At 41.0% G+C, this 19,826-nt stretch overlaps 1 protein-coding gene across 2 annotated transcripts in view; it reads left to right on the top strand.

Annotated features, from left to right (window-relative positions):
• LOC138611876 (netrin-G1-like) overlaps positions 1 to 17,261 on the top strand; it is a 66,264-nt gene extending 49,003 nt beyond the window's left edge. Inside the window, exons 3-6 of one of the 2 annotated variants that reach the window (XM_069685130.1) lie at positions 1,605 to 1,777; positions 7,684 to 7,692; positions 12,659 to 12,676; positions 15,918 to 17,261. In XM_069685130.1, coding sequence (XP_069541231.1) covers positions 1,605 to 1,777; positions 7,684 to 7,692; positions 12,659 to 12,676; positions 15,918 to 16,156 — 439 coding nt within the window. In that variant the 3' untranslated portion in view covers positions 16,157 to 17,261. Of the gene's footprint in view, positions 1 to 1,604; positions 1,778 to 7,683; positions 7,711 to 9,512; positions 9,558 to 12,658; positions 12,677 to 15,917 lie in introns of both variants that reach the window. The other variant, XM_069685129.1, reaches the window with a different exon arrangement.
• The last annotated feature ends 2,565 nt before the right edge of the window (positions 17,262 to 19,826 follow it).

Here is a 19,826-nt window from a genome sequence, read left to right as displayed (position 1 = left end):
CTTTCATCAGTGGGCCATAGGCTCAATCACCATTGTGTTACCTCATTTGGCGAGAGACTTAACAGACATTTATTTAAATGAAAACCAAAAGTCAAAGATATGTGCATAACCTTATAATGCCACCTCACCTATTTCATTCAGTTGTTAACATAATACTTATCTTAACCCAAACCATAATCATTTTTGTAAACTTATCCAAGTAGATGTTTGTGCCTAAAGCATAAACTGCACAAATGATAAACAAAAACCACTGTAAAATCAACCTTTTTACAGCCTTAAGTTTACCATTTTGCCCGTTGCTTTTTGATATATGGGTGTTCCTCATGGGTGCATGTTACCAGAAATCCACTTTGGACGTTACTGCTGCTTGTCAACGACACGGATCAGGCTTCAGTTTCCCTTGTTTCCCGCAGTTATCTATCATGAATGTGAGATGTCACAGTGAGGCCAGGAAGTCAATTAGAATGGATGTATTTCTGACTGCTGCTGTCATTTCTCTGTCTCATGTTCGCTGCTGATCGCGGACAACAGATACCCGAGTCTGCGGCCTCAGATGGGAGGACTCTCCCTCGGACGGACATCGTAAAAACAAACATAGGCATGATGTGAAACCATGAGCCCTCGAAACCCCTGAGGACGGGTAGTGTGTCAGATCCACTCGATGCCCTCCAACCCCTCCAACGTCTGTTTCTATCACCCCCCCCAACCTCGCAAGAAGCTGAGGTCACTAGTTGTAACCTTTTACCCCCTTAGGAATAAAATCAAATATGGAGGATTATATTTGGAATACATGATTTATGGAACTGTAGTTTGTGATCTGACAACAAACACATCCTGTCCTGCCTCTGATAGAGCTCCTTACTAGGAGTAAATAGAACTCTTGCTCATATTAAAAAGTTATACTGTCAGGAAGTGCAATTTACTCTCTGCTCATTTAGCTTGTTAGAAACACACAAGTGAGACGCCAACTGCAACCAGCTTGTTTTTTCCCCCACTCGCTTGGATATACAAGCGCCTGCTCCATGTGGTCAGAACGGGGGTGGATTTTGTTGAGTGTTGAAAGCCGTCGGGCCTCCTCTCCTCTCCTGTCAGGAGCATCTGTCAGCTCTGCCACAGTTCTGTCTAATAAACCAGCTCCGCAGACCGGTAGGGCTTCCTGCCTGAAGGCTCCCTTGCCAAATAAGACGGTATCTTTTGAAGAGAAAGAAAAAAGAAAATTCCCCGGCTACGCTGCATCTCTTTATGCTATCATCCCCCTATCAGATCCCTGTTTTGTGCTCAATTAGTTAATCTCACAGAGTGCCTTTCATTTCCCTCTCAGAGTGGCAAAAGTGACCTTATTTGCATCGCTGTTCTCTCCGCAGGGGCGGCAACAAATGAGGCCTTGTTTTTTAAAAGGAGAGCATAATGAAGCTTTGTGCAGGCACGATCCGAGTCAGATAACCCACCAGGATTTCAATTTACCCCCGTCAAAAAATTTGAAAAGCACAAATAAGCGCAGCAAGGGCAGACTTTGTGTATCCCCTCCAGAGGGCATTGATTGCATGGGTGCAGAATGATGCCTATTCATGTGTCTGTCTTTTGTTGTTATCTTTCTGTCTCAGGTGCAAGTGCAACCTGCATGCCAACAGCTGTGTGTTTGACAAGGGGAAGCTGGGCTGTGAGTGTGAACACAACACCACAGGGCCAGACTGCAGTCGCTGCAAGAGGCACTACCACGGAAGAGCCTGGAGTGTGGGCTCCTACCTCCCTATACCCAAAGGAACGGCAAATATATGTGAGTATATCACTTTTTCTGTCATGTTTTAGATATAGAACGGCTAATGCAACTACTTTACTAGAGATACAGTTGGTGCAGGTAGGAGCACATTATTTCTGGTCTGGCTACGGCAAAGAGGAAGGTTGCAAAAATGCTAAATCATACCTATTATTTTTACTCTTTGCCCTTGAGAGAGAGAGAGAGATTTGCTGAACCTCTTTATCACATTAGCTTTTGGCTTCTGGGCTGCTGCTCTCCAAAACAGTGTTAATTTTGGCAGCTACTTTAGATTTAGTGTCTTCAGACGAAAATGCTTTTTAGTATAAGTCGCATTTTAGACATTTTTACCCTTTATAGTTTTAGTCTGGCTGTCATCGACGAAAACATTCCAGTCATTACTTTTAGCCCTCCCCCTCCAGTCTTGTTTTTACCTGCTTGCCTCAAGTAAAATTAACATATTAAATTTCAGCAGGTCATCAATACAGTAAATGAACGATGTAGACACAGCATCTAAAGGTTACTTTTCATCATCGCTTCTCATTTAAACAGTCTGACTGAAGCAGACAGCCAATGATCGTTTGTGAGCGCACACAGAGCCTGAAGCAGAAAGCCTGGGTTAACACAGAAAGTTCACAACCACCTTCGTGATACCCATTATCTCCAACCTGGTTACCCAGATACAGGTATAAATTGCTTGTATTTTGACTAACAGATTAGACACATAGTTGGGTAAAATATGCATTTTGAATGTCCGATAGCCCACCACTAACATTTAAGTCCCGTCTCGTCAAGCAAAACATACGTGTCATCAGAGTTTTTATTATCAACGATCTATTGTTGCCTCGTCAATGTCTGTCTTTGCCATGGAAAAAAGGTTGTTGACGAACATTTTTCGTCATTATTTTCGTTCGTCCGATTGAGATGAAAACTGCTTCAAAATGTCATAAGCACAATCTGCGAGTGAGAGCTAACACTCAACACACATAAGATATGTTAGAATATAGTTATATAGTATAGTCTGTAGTCTTATATAGTCTAGATTTGGCTGGGAAGGAGTGTAGGCCTATATTACTTTAGCTTAACTTGGCAGTTTCCTCCTGTGCTAAAAAGACTTGCAGTTAGCATCGAAACGTATGACAGACAGCAAAATTACCTTAAGCTAGTTTTTCGTTACAAAGTCCCTCTTTTATCATGTGCAAACTAGCTCTCTCAGAACAAGTCTGAATGTAGTTAAACATGTTTATACCATGCTTGGTTGAAAGCAAAGGGAGTTTTCACTTTGCATTAGCTTACGTTAGCTAGCTAGCAAAGATGCTGCGATCTTTTCAGTTGGAGTGTGTTCATGTTTGTGTTCAGTTCAGCCTCTTTCTGTTATTTCCTTCCAGTTTCTCCCCTCATCTCTACATGTTTATGACATGGATTCATGAAGCCCCAGGCACGTGTATTTCGCTTAATGTGTTTCTAACTCGCACTGACACATCTTTGTATCAATTTGCGCCATACTGGGTTTTCCATTGACTTTATATGTACTGGCGCCTTCTCTAAAATTCCCTCCACATTCTGTCTGAACACACAGTGAGGGAGGAGGCTGAAACATTTTGTAACACCTGTCTTTGATGTTGGAGGCCTCCTTGATCTTTGTCTGGCCGTCCACTGACTCCTCGTTGATCGGTTTGATCTCTTCGCATTCAAGGCCAAGCCCATTCTCGAACAGATACGGGGTGTACAATTTCACACCTATACAGGAACACCTGTTATAACTTGACCTAAGTTCCACGCGCAGGTTAATGAGATGACAACCAGGGCATCTCTATGACAACGGAGCAAACTCCATCTGGCTCACAGGGACGGTAAAGGACAGTTCAGACCAGTCGTTTTAGTACTTTGCAGGGGAAAGTTGTAACAGTGTGAACCGGCCCATCTCAGCTCATGAAGGCTGATGGCGTAGCCTGCGACTTAGCTTGTGAAATGACCAGTGGCAGTTTTAGAAGTTTACCTGTATCAACGAACAACCTGCTTGTAGCAAAGCAAACTTTTGGACAAATAAAAGACAGGACTTCCTAATCAATTTGTTTGAGGAAAAGTGATATGTTCGAGACTGAATGAAGAAACCAGAGAGTTAAATAAAACATGGTTTTCTGATTGTTTAACAGGCGTTACTTTATAAACCACAAATGAACACGCTCACATTTCCACACGACCCTGCAGGAAGGTGATTCTGTGTGAATCCTGCGTCTCTGGCCTCGCCACTCTGCATGTGGCTGTGCCCCACCCTCGGTCAAACAGATGCACAGACCTGCAACTCTATGCTGTAGGCTACAGCCACTACACAGACAGAAAGCAGACTAGATGCCTTGTCTAGCCTCGTTGGTGTTAACTGGACGGTTTTGGATGTGGTAGATCAGTGTATTTCTTGCGGCCATACAGCTGTAAGCGTCCAGACAAATTGTAAACAGACCTTGAGCTACGATAATTTAACAAGTAGTTTTAGTTGTCTCAGCAAAATTTATAGTAAAACCTTTGGAATGGGAAGTCAACAAACCCATTAAACATTTTGAATGGTATGGAAGCCCTAGGCAGACATACATTTTATTTACAAAATTTTTCTGTGATGATTTCTGGTTGCTTTTTTTAAAATCTTGACATATTTATCTCGTTATCTTGAGATAACATCGCTGGTTTTTCTGTGATAACGAGTTTATTTCAGTTGTTTTCCCAAGATCTCGACTTATTTTTCTCGTTATCTACCAAAGCTGGTTTCCCATTATATCGGATTTAATTTACTTCTTTATGTCGACATAACAAAGCTTAGTTTCTGGTGATCAGGGGATCATTTTCCATCGTTCTAGAAAACCAAACAACAGGTCACTGTGATATTACAGATCAGGACATGCCATGCTGCCATTGGGCAAAACTATTTTGTGCTTTTGCAACTATGGGGATACAAGTTATGATCATCTGACGTTACAAGTGGTGCAAGCGAATCAAAAATAAATAAGTCAGGATTTCCAGGAAACCGGAAATTACTTATATAATGTATGGATGCATGTCCACTTCAGGCTTCCGTAGAAGGGTAATTTTGGAAGGCACTGATTTCAGATGACCAAATTGTAATTCAGATATAAGCACTTGTATATTTTGAAGCGCATTGATAAGCCACGCTATCTTTCATATATTCAGCATCAAGTGAACATAAGTAGCCTTCCTTCCAATACTTTAAACATCCAGTTTAGTATTCCTACCTCAACACCATAACAAGGTTGAACTAACGCTGGATATCTTTCTGCCTGTTCACATGCTATCTCTGAGGCAGAAGGTGCTCTTTTGAATTATCCCCATTATAATCTTGGACGGGAGTTGAGTCACATTTATCAAATCCCGTGCCTGAGGCGGGGGGCTCATTGCCTCAATAAATCTAATACAGCCTCTCAGGGATGTGGTGGTGGACGGCCAGGCGAGGCCAGATGGTGGAAGATCTAGCCCTCTGGTCCTCCGCTCACACTGATTCAGCCTTACAGTCAGAAACTCAACATGGCGGCAGTCTGCCGGGATTGACAGCAGGCTTTTCAGATGCTCAGTTTGATTGCCTGACTTGGATTCTCATGCTGCGATTAGATTGGTACACAGATATGATCTTGCAATTGATCTGCTGATTTGGTACGAGCACAATTGTGCAGCATTTTCTCGCTTGTCTTTGGGCTATTTCTGATGATGAATTAGAGGTTTAAACACTCATTTGTATGACTTTGTGTCTGTGGGTGTGTATGCATGTATGTGCTCTAAACTGTGTGTGTGCACATGCAACGCATTTGATTGCATGTGGGAGTTTGTCTGTGGGAGCGTCGGTGAACTCTAAGGAGATATTGCTGGATTTACCCCTGCACCTCTTCTGTGTTATGAGCCTCACTGCAATGTGCTGCTCACCGTCAGATTGACAGGCCGTTATTAAAAAATCTAACACTTGGCCGCATCTGCACCAAACTGATGAAACCAGGGTCTAGCCATATCAAAAGCAATATTAGCACACTTGTTTGGCAGCGGCATAAAATGCAATAATGTTGCACATGGAAGTGACGTAACAATATTGTTCCCCCAGGTGTTCAATGAACGAGCTTTTGTCTTAAATTATTCTTATTTCTCTCACAAGTAAAGCCTATGTCTTTATTCATTATGTGCAGCTCATATTTCGTGCGAGGATATTAAACATACAGGCCTCGTATAAAGACAAATATGCTGAACGTGCAAGATGTAATTATGCTTTAATAGCTTTCATCTGTCATCAAGTCTTCCTCTTTAATCATGGAAGTCATTTATCTCACAGGTAGGAACAGGGCGAGGTCTATTACATATTTAAATCCCTGCACGTGCAGATATATGGACATACGTGACCCTTCATCTCATAAATTAGAGCCAAAAATGGAGCCCTCTGTTGCTATGGGCCACAGCTGTCAGCAGCACACAGTGACTGATAGTGATTCAAATCCAGGTTTCCCTAAAAGAAGGAGGAGAAAATGTGCAAGTTGCCCGCGGAGCACAAGAGGAATCACTTGCAGAATTATGTTGACAGTCCACTTTGCAGGGAGCGTCAACTCATCTTGTGTTCCAAAGCAGGTTCACAGGTTAAGAAGGGCTGCGGCTGAGAGTTTGATCAGACTGTAGAATGTGTTTTGGCTTTAAAGGGCAATATTGTTTGCCCTCCATTTCTCACACAGAACAACTGTTGGTTAGGGATTGAGGCTTGCTCGCTTTCTCGCAAATTGGAGCTTAAAATCCAGTGCTGTTTCCGGCTGCTGCGGCGTGGTTGCACGTGCCAACAGTTGTTGTGACAGCCCCCAAACTGGTAATGAAGTGATGAATGGGGTGCAAACAATATGAAACCCAGCTGAAAACTAATCAGAGAAGGACAAAGCGGCAAAGCTTGGAAAACGTAGCAGAAATTGGACTAATTATAGGGTGGGATGTGCCTGCTGATTACACTAATGCAGCACAATGATGGTGGATACACAGACGGACACCGATAACACATGGAGACAAAGGCTGCTTTAGGGTTGCCAAAGTCAGCTCGAGCTCACAGACAGAGCTTGAAAGAATACTTTTTCATGTTTCTTTCGGCTGCTTTCTTTAACTCACAGACAGGATGAGTGTCAACTTTTTCAATATAGGTAAAGGAATAGTACTTTTGCTGTTCTTCAGTTTCTTGTATTGGCTTTATCTCAGCTTTCTAACTATTGGAACAGATTCATTGACTCAAAACATTACTCACAAAAAATGTATCTTTTAGTTCACTATACAATCAAGTAGATTATAGAGTGGACCAAACTGTTTCCAGTAAGTTCATCCATCCATCCATACTCTTACCACTGGATTGGAGCCTATCCCAGCTGTCATTGGACGAGAGGCGGGGTACACCCTGGACAGGTCACCAGTGAACCACAGGGCTGACACATAGAGACAACATTTCACACTTACATTCAACTTGAGTCTCCAATAACCAATTAAACAAGCATATCTGTGGACTGTGGAAGGAAGCCAGAGTACCTGCAGAGAACCCATGCAGATAGGGGAGAACATGCAAATTCCAGTACAAACCACCGCTCATACCGCCCCAAAAAGTTTATTTCAAGCATAAATGGAAAAGCTAATGAAAATACTTTTTTCTGAATTCATAGTTTTGAATTCATCACTGGCACACCTGTTATTATCATCAGAAGAGGGCGGGTGTTGGAGCGTACCGTGGTCAGGTTCACAGAAATGCCTTGGCTGCTGTTAATCAGTGCACACAGCGGAGACCAACTGGAAGTGCTGGTGTATTGTTTGAGGGAAACAACACGAAAAAAAATGTTGTTCTCTTGTAGTTTCATGACTCATGTTTGAGACGTGACTAATTCTTTAATGAAATGTTGTTTTTTTTGCTCTTTCCGCAGGTATCCCCAGTAATCATGGACCAGTGCGTAAGTGTTAAAGCTTTTTCCCTTGGCATGCTCACTAATGGTTTCCTCCCTCAGTGATGACTAACTCTAGTTTGAATGATGATGTAGGTGTGAGACATTGTGCCGTACATAACCATTGCCATTCAACAGTCTGTTTTCCTCCATCATAACAAGGCATTAATTTAGTTACATCTTAATGTGCCACTTTAATGAATGGAAGTGAACCAATGCAGCTTTAATAGTAGTAACTGTAAGACAATTCTTGGAATATAAGAACTGCATTTACTAAAAGTGGAAATTTCTCATCCCACTGACAGAATGTCTATCCTATAACGACTTTGCTGGATTTTCCTTATTTTAGCCAAATATGAGAAATCATATAGGGCCTGTGTCCACTAACGGCGTTCTTTGTGCTGGCAGTGCCCACAACCTCATTGGCACCTACTGTTGCTAGGATACGAAAGTTGTCTAACGGCACTTCCACATCCCTCGGTAGGGAGCGTTAAGTCCGTTTTAAATTGCTCTTAATATTTGCTATTATTTATGGAAAATTTAAATATGGAATATATTGAATATGGAAAAGAAAACGATGAAAAGGAATCATGTCTTCGCATTAACTACATCTCTAGACAAGGAAATTTTGCCCTCAAAAAACCATCAGGATTAGCTTCCCCTCCGCCATTGTTGTTGACAAAGTTGATATCTGAAGTCCCGCCCCTTCTTGATTTTGAATGGTTGGTGAGGGAGAAGGGACATTGATGAGCGGTGTTCCAAAAGTTGAACTATTTTCAACTGAGAGCGAAGCGACAAAAAACAGCTGAGGCTGAGGGCGTTTCTGCGCTGAGTACGCTGAGCGCTGAAAACGCTGAACTGCATTGGTTTTGTATAGAATATAGGCGCTGCCAGCGCAAAAGGCGCCGTTAGTGGACACAGGCCCTTATACTTCACATTTCTGCTAACAGCTTTGCAAACCGTGCTCTTCGTTTCATATATTCTGTTGTTTTCCTACATTCTTGGAAAATGAATGGAAGCCAACAGGTGCAATTTTCCAGATAGCATTAAAACTAAATGAAGAGCCAGCTTAAGACCTTGTGTTAAATTACACACAAACATGTTTTTAAAAAGGGGTGTCGATTTATATATTGTACAAAAATGAATGGAAATACACCAGTAGAATTCAATGGGTGTCTGAAAGGTTTTCTACCATCCAGGCATTCATTGCTTTAAGTTTGGGAATACTTGAAACTCTGCAGCATGGTTTGCATATGGTCAGCAGTAATATTAAGCATATGATTTTGTAGATGTCAAGCTTAAACATGTTTAAGAATTAATGACAATAGTTGATGGAATATCGTAGGACTCCTGCATGTTTAAGCAGGAACTACTGAGAGTCGTTCCCTCCCTTCCACACTGGAATATTTGCCCTAAGCGCACAGACAGATATTTGCCCAAAGCCAAAGAAAACAAAACAATATTTTATGAGTACACAGTTCCCACCATGCATCCCTACGCATGTTGATGCCTGAAGGTGACTCCTCATACTAGCTAACAAAAGCAGCCACCATATGTACCTGTCTCTGCCTTTGTCTTGTGGAAGAATCACTCATTTAAGTTGCATGCACACTATTCTGCATTAGTCCATTTACGACTCAAAACACAAGACAGAAATTTTCCCATAATCCTGAGGTAAATCAGCCCAGAAAACAAAGAGATTATTGTAGAAAACAAGACTCTATGCATGCTGTCCCTGTGCTTTAACTACATAACAGCATGAACTATCTGACAACTCAGTGTAATTTATAACCTTTCCCATTTTTACACAGATCGAGCAAATGCTTCATCTCTTGGTGTTGCAAATCGTAACCAAGGTAGGCTTATAGGCTTTGTAACTTCAGCATGACATTAACAATACATAGAAAGAATTGATTGCTTATTGATTGGAAACCAAAAAAGACAAGGTGTAATGTAGAATATGCAACTAGTAGTATGCAAAAGGTTATTTTCCCAAAGCCCAGATGCTTTCATCCTGCATGCACACAAACAAACGGCGGTCCTTACATGACGGACCTTTTTGTTGTGGGAAAACTGTAAGGAATGGACCACATTCCTCAGGATCACAGAGTCCACAGCCTCCTAACCCCTTTGATCGTACCCGCTTTTTAAATACCCAGAATGCTCTCTGGGGGGGCACCCTTTCTGTGGTGATCAGAAAGAGAAAAAAAAAAAGGAAGAAGGAGAAGGAGAGGGAAGGAGAGAAGAGGCTCCAGGGGGGTTTATGTAGATTGATCTCCAGCTATCTCCAGCTAATCCTCAGGCCCAGATATCCTGTGTAGTGAGTGTTAAGTTGCATCTGCACCACTGCTCCCACAGCCGGGAGAGAAAAAAATTTAAAGAGGACTTTCGGGATTGCCACGATCAAGGGAGGGAGCATTTTTCCTTCCCTTTTCTTGACTCACAAAGATGGGAACTATATGCAGCTATGAAAACAATCCAATGTTTGCTGCTGTCAGAGGTGAAAAGAAACCAGTGACTGCACTGGAGTGGATTACAAACATTCTGCTCATGTTTAATCTGCATCATATATAACGTGTCAGAACACTATCAATCTAAGATATGAGTCATGGTAGCTGTACATTTTATTTAGTAGCTGTAGTTCCAAAATGTTTTCATATAAAAAATCCCATGGTGCACGGAAAGGTAACAATTTATACTGCAACAGCACTTACTCTGGAACACAATGGAGTTACTTAGCATTTGCACCATGTGGAGCTGCAGCTGAGGACTATTTTTATTATTGACCTTAAATGTCAACTTTTGTCTGACCAACAGTCTACAGTGAAAAGAGCATGCAGCTTCATGCTTTTGTGGAGCTGCAGGCAAAGTATGTTCTAAACAACTGCTTGAAAAATAACTAAATCAAAGATTAAATTTAACTTCTGTTGCTTAACCGAGACATTATGTTTCAGCATTGGTACTATGGCTAAATAGCAACATACTTCAATCTTAACCTGAGCTAATTTTGATTGCAGAAGTTATACCAGAAAAGGGCAAAACAAAATCACTGTCGTGACATTAGCTTGTTTGCACCAAAGATTTAGTGACATTAAAAAGCAATCATTGCTTCAATCAATACATATGTTGCCTCTTACGTTTACTTTTTAAATTGCAGTAAAGCAGTTTTGAGTTCAATAGTGGATTAAGTTATTTTTAATTTTCCTAAATATTAGAAACATTTCTTCAGTAATACTTTAACGTTTTGGGATTATTAGCTTTTTTGGTAAGGTTAGCTTAGCCTAGCACAGACACAGGAAGCAGGGGGAAACGGTTAGCTTAACTCTCTTTAGAAAACTGTCTACCATCACATCAGAAGTTTGCTGACAAAAATATTTATCTTTTTACACGATATAACTATCAATCTGGAAACTGTAACAGCAACTAGAACTTTAAACTAATCTAGGAAAAAGCCAAGCCCTGCTTCCGGTCTTTGTGCTAGGATAAGCTAACATGTTGCTTGACTGTAGCTTCACTTAATCTGTGTGCTATCACTCTTCACGCCTCAGCAAGTAAGCGGCTATTACCCAAACTTGTCAAACTATTCCTTTAGTGCAGCCTTCTAATCTTCCAATTCAGTTTTAACAAGCATTAACTAACAGGAGTTGTACTTGAGTGAAAGGAAACTGAGGCACTTTCTGTCGTTAGCTGCAGTGTTGTAGCCCCGCCACTGTCAAGTGCTAAGTACGCAGCTGACAATTTATATTGAACTTCTGAGCCTGGAGTCATGACTAATGATGCAGCTTTCGTGTTAATATGATAACAGGAGGCCTGGTTTCAGCTTACCCTGACATCATGGAAAAGATATTGATCGAGCGTAATTGAAGAAACACTATTCTGTCTCAGCGCTTATAATTAGCAGATCCTGTATCTGAAATCTGTCTCCTGTTAAAGCTAAATGCACCAGTGAATCTATAGTTATAAAGCTTTTTATAATAACTAATAAATTGATGATTATAAATATGATTATAGTTTTCTGTATGTAATTAAATGGAGGTCCGAATTTCTCCCCAGGGTCTTTCAAGCTAAAAAGGCTACCTTAAAGCTGCACATGTGATTCATGTTAGAATTCATTCCGACAACATAAGATCCAAATCTTCCAAAAAGGACTGACAGGAGCTACAGTCCAGGACATGGATTTGTTATTTTTTTTACCTGATATCCTGCTGTGATTTTCTGTATCGCAGAGACTTCTGTGCAGAGTGTCTGAAGACATCAAGAGATGAGAGATTAAAGAGCTGCCAGAGTATGTGTAGGACATAAACACGCTGCCAGATCTTTTAAAAACGTCCCAGTAAAAGAAGAAGTTAGTCCAACATTTTAGCATCCTAGTAGATGAAATGTGTCCTCATTTGCAAAATAATCCAATTAGTAGCGTGTTACAGAATGCTGTTCAGTTTAAAGTTAAGAAGGCAGACCTTGAGAGTTCATTACACTTCCAGTCACATAAGCAAAGAAATTCATTTCAGCTCTTTGTCTCTGCTCTCTGTCACTGTTGTGCTGTTGCTGTGGTGAATTTTCTCCATGTTGCTTCGTGCAACACCAAGGCCCAATGATGGATGTGTCATAACAGTTATACTGCTAAAATGTCACACATCTGACAGAGGTGTGAGGTGCACATATGTCCCAGAGAGAGTACGCCGGTGCTTAGCAGCCAGGGTTCCAATAGCTGTGTTCTCACCAGCTGCCGGCACAAGACTGAGAGTGAGTGATGTCACACCCTGCAAAACTGTCGACTACCATATGTAACATAAAGTTCTATGCTGAAGCCTATTCAAAAAGGAATACTTTTTATACACCACAGAAAAGTAAACCTTAATGCTTTCAATAGGGTTATTTTTATTTTGGGTTGAGGTTGGAAACTTTCACATAGGAGCCTGTACTTGAACCTGGGGTCTCTGAGGTTTGCAAAAAAAAGGTGTTCTCCAAGTGGGAAGTGTTGATAACAATGTACACTGTTGAGTTGCATTATGGGAAATATAGATCTCGTTTTTTCCTAATAGTTTAGGCTAAACATGAGGATATCTCAGGCTCTGATGCTTAAACTTTGATGATTCTTTTTCAGATCCATCACTAATAAGTCCCTCTATCTTATGAAAGTGTCATATTACCACTCTGGAGTGACCCTTTAAATGCTGATTCTGTCTCTTAATACTCTTCTTTTACATGAGATAATGATCCCATTTGCTTTTAGATGTTTAAAATGACCTTTTTTGTTTATATTTGTTACAATCATGATAATTATGAATGTGTAAAAGCACCTTTTTGTCCACTATACTTTGTCATTGTCACTGATATGTTCCTCTTATCTATATTGAATAGGAACTGAAGCCAATGCACAAATGTTTTTATCATTTCAACCAAACCCAGTCACTCTGTGAGGTTTTCTCTGTGTGACACACGATAATTGACTTATTTTACACTGTATTTTTGTTAGACAGCCGGGCCCCGTGGCTGAACAAAGACACCGCAGGCTTAAGCCTCTGGATAAGCAAACTAATTGGGCTACAGATGCTTTTAGAAAGACGGTAGTCCTCAGGGTCTGCTGGAGGACACGCAGATTATCCTTCGACCACAGGCAACAAAGTTAATGTCTAGACTAGACGGTGGAGACTCCGCGCATCCCATGGAAGTTTTCGACCAAAACACACATAGCAGGTGTTTTCCATTAGCAGTAAAATGAGAAAGCCGCTTTGACGTTACTGTTTGGGATGTAGCCAGGAGGCCATTAATGGGTGAATCCACTGAGGACACGTCAGCAGCACTGAGGAATTCAGCAGTCCATTTTCGTGCAAGCAAGTTCAAGTACAGGCATTTATTGCACAAGAAAGAAGTTCATTACTTTGAGCAAAAGTGGACTGACTGGAGACATTTGTCCTGACCTGGACCTGGACCTGGACCTGTCAGGGCTTGAGACATATTTGGGCTGTAACCAATACAATGAAATGTAGGCATATTTTACATTTTGTTGTTTATTTGCTGATCCTGCAGACGCACAGCAAGCAATATTCAAGCTCAGAATATCTCTCAGCCGACTCCTGAGGGAAATATCAGGCTGCTAAGTGCTCCACTGTTATTTACTAGCTAATTGCTAACTGTCTGTCTACATACTGGGAATGAAGGTGGCACAGTTTTGTAGCAAAAAAAATACGCAATAGGAGCTTGAAATTAAACCAGAACAGCAAATGAGAAGCTGGAAAACCAAAACAGTGAGCTGAAAGACACTAAAATCTCTGCATAGCTGCCTAGACTACACAATCCTCTTTTCATATAGGGATTTGATTCATTGTAATTATATAAATATTGATAATAGGCAATACAATTGTTACATCCTTACTTTGCATATCCATGCATTAACATCAAAAGTGCATTCATAGTTGCAGCTGTTTGCACAACGTGTTGCAAACTGTCAGGGGTCAGGGTGGGCAGGACAGTGCTCTTAAAGGGAATGCGAGGACTTAATCAGCAATGGCTCATGCCAGCCTTTAATACGCCCCTTTAACAGCTGCACTACTTACAGCCTCTAATTAAGAATATTATCAAAAATATGTTCATCATGCTCAAACGCATCTGCACCATAATTATTTCTCTTGCTCAGCATTGATTTGCCCTTTAAAGGGGAAATGAATGTAAACAGCTTATTCATGATATGACTTGCAGATCAGCGGCTGTTGCGTGCTTCTAAATATAAACACTGTCAAGTCATATTCACAGCATTGATTTTTTAAGAGTTTTGTGGATTTTGTTTAAAGTAGCTCAAACAATCTATGCTAATGTCAGGTTTTGGTGTCAGTCTCTTCTCGCCAGACTCATTATTTTGCATCCTGTGTTCAACAATCATACACGGAGAAATCTATCCTTCAACGCAGCCTGAGACCTGCTGCATTTTAAGTAAGGAGTTTGACTGACTGGAGGAAAGGCTATATTTACTCTTTTGCTGCGATCATTATCAATCTGTCTATAAATACATTTAAAAAAACTGTTAAATGCAACGAAGCTGTCACACCGAATCTCTCAAGTAGAGGCAGACGAGGCTAGAAAAGTGGGTTCACCAAAATAGTCATTTACAACACCTTATGACGTAATAATTAAATACCCCATATTAATGATAAAACCCTATACCTACAGGTTAGCTTTCCATTTAAAGCTACAGCGCTGTTTCCTGTGTGAGGAGGGTGCGAATATTAATAGGACAAATGCAATACCGACGCTGTTTTAATCAGTTTTGGCAGAAAAAAATTATTGTTTGTCGAGTTTATTCTCATGCATGAGCCATATTACTGAAAACCAAAAAATGTGATTACTATTTATGCAGGGAGAGATATCCAATTACACCGAAATCTCTCCGCAAATATTACCTCTTCCAGGATTTCACCTCTGCCAGCAGCGGGGCTTCCTTGGGATAATTGAGTCGTGAGTTTTTGTCTGGAAATGTGGATATCGGCTTATGTCGTACTAAACAATCTATATCAAAACAAAGGCATGTTGGGTGAGTGCAGTCCTGGATATTATGTCCTTTTCCTCTAACGGGGTTGTAAGGTTTGTTGTGAGGTTAACTGCAGAAGAAAATAACAGCAATTGGTGAATTACCTCGCAATCTCTATTTGCATATCAAAGGTAGCGTCGGCGCAGCGAGAGCCAGACATCCATCCCGCGCCTTCTCCTCTTTCTGTTCTTTGAGTGTCACAGCGCCAGAGGGAAGCCAAATTTAATTCTCCTGTCCTGCACGGAGGGGCTGTTTCACAATACTCTGGCATCCTTTGATTCACTAATCATTGATTTCACCTCATCACTGCCATGGTTTGTTTGCTCTTTTGTTTTGCCAGGATTATTCGCTCTAAAGTCCCTTTGGTGCACCTAAAAATACCCATAAAATGTCTGTCTGTGTTCTTTTGTCATAAAGAATCCTTCATGTGAAGGCTTTTCTAGTATTCATACAGTGTGTGTCCTGGTTTTCTGTCTCCTCTTCGTCTGTGCACTTTACTCAAAAGTCCTTGGTTTCACCCTTCCTAATGTGTCAGCTGTGCTCTAAGGACACAGAGCGTTGCAGACAGGACAAGAAGAGGCAGCTTGTGCCCTGTGAACCTGCCTGTTGATGTTCTCTGCCGCTCTATCGCTGAGTGATCTATTAATCACCCCTTCCTGTCTCCCCTGCCCTTTTTGCTTTGTCTCCGCAGCTCGCGTGTGTGACAACGCCATGCTGCGCTGTCAGAATGGCGGCACGTGCCACCACCATCAGCGGTGCCACTGTCCCCCCGGCTTCACGGGCGTCCTGTGCGAGAGAGCTCGCTGCCAGGGCCCCGGGGAGTGCGATGACCAATCGTCTGGACGGGACCCATTCCATCACCCCTCCATCGGCCGCCAGCTCGCTCTAACCCTCGCAGTGCTCTCGCTTTTGATTGTACCCCTTTGCTGAGAGACCAAAATGGCCTCCCATCCTCAACCAAAACCCTAAGACCACATAAGTTGAGACTGAACTCTCAACCTAAAGGACGTGAAGGACAAAGGACGTGTGGACAATGTGCTCGGCATACAATATAAGCAACTGTTTTGTATATCCAAGGCCACAGTGGTGGGTGACAGTGTTACTAGTGCAGCGGGATGTGCACTCGTCTGTTATACTGAACACTAGATGGATTTATGAAAGTATTGGTGAAGTCACTGCTGTCTTATAATGTCACAGAGGAAACAGTCGGAGCCCTCGCTTTGTGGTTATGTCATTGGCTGATGCTTCATTAAAAAGGCAGACTGGAGACTCGGATAGAGCTACCCACACTCTGGGAGCAAACTGTACAAAACTAGACACATGATTTCTAAGTATCATCTGAAGTTATTAAAAAATAATAATGTGGACGGGGACATCTTAGAACATCTTGCCTCACTGCCTCCTTCCTTACTTGTTCCCTTCTCCTCCTCCTCCTCCTCTCCTCTCCCTCACTCTCCCCCCTCACTTCTCCTCCCTGTGCTTTGGTGACTCTGGTGATTTTTACTTTGCTGAAGGGTGTCTGTTGTTTTGCCAAACGCTGCACATGTAATATTATCGAGCCCCTTTGACGAGTACCAATCTTTTTTTGTTTCCTTCTCCAGAGGCTTTGTAGTCATGCTTGAGCTCACCTGTATGGGAAAAAAAAAAAAAGTTGTATCATACTGTAACTGTATTTAATTTTTGTATAAAACAGATATTTTCATGACTACGCAAAACAAAAAGATGTATTACTTGTTTTCTATTGCTGCAGATGTGTCCTAGATGTGGACTATATGAGTGCGTAAAGGAGTTTGGTTGTATTATTTCTTTGCTTGTGTGGCACATGGTTCTCTTCATTCGAGAGCTGCTGTCGAAAATATGTTTACATACACACTTACACAATACACTTCCACCAAAGGGAAAAAGAAAAATGTCTTTGTCTTATTGTTGAAGAATAGAAATATTAATAAGTAGTAACATGACATATGAGACCAGATGTGTACAAGTGTATTGTTTGTAGATAGGCACAAACCAATGTACAATAGCTGAATGTCATTTTAGGTATTTTTTTTTTAAAGCAATCAATGCCAATCGTTGACCTATTCACTGCAGCCACAGTTGCTGGTATTAATATATTATTCAGCAAATGACTTCCTAGTTCTCTGACTAGGAAGAGTGTCATTTGCAATGTGCTGTAACCCACCCTTGTTATGGTCACGAAAAAGTCGGAGAATCAGAAGAATTCTCAAAGCAAAATCCCATCAGCTTTATGTAAATTTAACAAGAAGACTTGGTTAAAAAAAAAAAAAAAAAGGAGATTGCATGGCTGTTGCAGAGGTTGTCCAGCTCAAATCTTTAATCAGATCTAATCCTCGAATCAAATGGGAAGGGGGGAAGGTTTTCTGAGCTGGTACGGTTGAAAGCCTGCATCCTGCTGCGGCAGCCTCCGAGAAGCGACACGTTCAGGAAATGAGCTTTAATTCATGGAGGGTCAATGAATAGAAATGAAGTCGCATCCCACTGGGTGACATATTGAGCACTGAGACCAATTTCATTTGAGAGATTAATTTTCCTCCCGAGGTTGTCATGAAACACCTAATTGTGTTAGAGTCTACTGTAAGTGCCTCTCATTAAATGACACTGTCGAAGAAAAGAGAAGCGAATGCCTTTTTTGACAGACTCTCGCTTGGGAAAGCAACTTTTGTAAACTGAAAAGAGTTTTTTTTTAAATGGCTGAAATCACTGTGTAAAATACCCGGAGAGAAATGAATGTTACTGACCAGGGAACATCTGCCGTCATTTTTGCCTTCTTGGAAGAAAATAGTAAAGCTCAAGGTCATGTCTGCTTTAAAAACCACAAGAAGCAACTCTGGTAAATTAAATTCAAAATAAAGCAGCAATTTCCGACAACCCTTCAAAGACTGACCATTTGCTAAAACATTTAGTTACAGCTAGCAACTAGCCACTGCAGACGAGCTTAGAATTTCTCTACATGTTAAAATGCTACACATTTTAAGCTTTATTAAAGATTACATAGTTTTTTAACCTTTCCAAACCAAAAATACAAAAGCAAAAGTCTAAGGAATGGTTTAAAGATGTTTCTGCTACAACGTAACCTGCTATTACTAGCATGTACGGCTTGCTAGAATGCTACCTAACATGTTGAACACATTATCCAAAAGCCAAAAAGCGTTTCATAGCTTGTTAAAGGTTTCTTTAAAAAGAAGTCAGAAAACATGCACTGCGTAGACTGTTACAAACCACCTGGAAGCCAGTCCTAAATGTGACTATAAAAATATAGACTAGCTAGGTCTAGCTTACTTTGCCTCTGTCCTGTTTTTAGCCTATTGAATTTGGATGTTAGACTCAACCTACCCAAACTACAATAGTTTGTCTAAATCGAAATAAAACCTTTTTATTTGTAACATTTAAAGTGAAAGATTTAAAAAAATAAAGTAAACAAAAAATAAAGCATCTAACATCTGTCATGTCTGTCAAAGTAAGCTAAGCACATAACAGCTAATCACACATAACCGTACACATGCTCATGGCATTTCTACATACCGGTAGGCTTTTCTTGAAGATACTGAGTTTTCTCGCTGGACATGTTTTACCTGTCTTTCAGCACAATATGATGTAGCCCACGTAGCCGTCAAGAGTAAGACCATTTGATCTTTTAAAGCAAGTTAATAAGGAACCATTATAAATTAGCTTTCTACGTAACTTTTAAACTAAATGTAGCTAACGTAAGCTTAAAAAGCTAGCGCTTAAAAAAAATCACAAACAACGGTTGTCGTTACAACAGCCAAAAGACCGTTGCTTGCTAGAAATGGAAACTAAAGCTTTTGTCCAGCTATCTCAAGCATTAAATAGCTGAGAAATTGAGCGGCTATCACTAATATGTAAGTGCAATCACAAAAGAGAAAGCTTGGTAGGCTACAAAGACTAACTAAGGGAGGAAAGGCTTAACAGAAGGTCAGTTGCTATTTCAAGCATGCAGATGTGACTGAACCAGAGAAATAACATTGCTCTTAACAAAAATACAGTCAGACCATAAGATCTTCCCAGAATTACACATAGTTTCTGTGATTTAATATTTTTGTTCAAGGTTCCCCTCTCTAAACTGGCTCTGCAGAATGTGAAGTGGCACACCTGAGACCGTTTGTTTGACAGTTTGAAGGGGAAAAAGCTTTACAGCAGTGTTTAAGGGCCAGTGTGTGTGTGTGTGTGTGTGTGTGTGAAAGACAATTACCTTTATGACATGTTAGTGCAATAAAACCGGTGTTTTATGACACGCGCTCCTGGCTTTGGGCTGTATTTAGCTATTAGCACCCAAAAGTTTTAAGGTTAAATCCAAGTCTCTTGCACTTTAAATGCAGATTATGGCACAAGAGGTTGATGAACAACTGCATGGAGACCATTGTTCTGCCTCAAGAGCATGAGCAATACACTGCCAACATCGACATTCTCATCCACAGAGGGGAAATGAGCACCATAATTCCTCTACATGGCCTGCTTATAGTTGGAGAATGGCAATAGGAATATTTAAGGCAATTTTTGCTGTTTCGAAACCAGGCTTAGAGACAGAAAAGATAATGGCAACTACAAAATGCACTCTGTT

Source organism: Semicossyphus pulcher, unplaced genomic scaffold (assembly GCF_022749685.1).
Source record: "Semicossyphus pulcher isolate SPU_LCO1_2020_fin unplaced genomic scaffold, fSemPul1.0.p SCAF_7, whole genome shotgun sequence".
NCBI classification, from domain to species: domain Eukaryota; kingdom Metazoa; phylum Chordata; class Actinopteri; order Labriformes; family Labridae; genus Semicossyphus; species Semicossyphus pulcher.
Note: the sequence above shows the minus strand (reverse complement) of the source record. Positions and strands in the feature narration are given on the sequence as shown.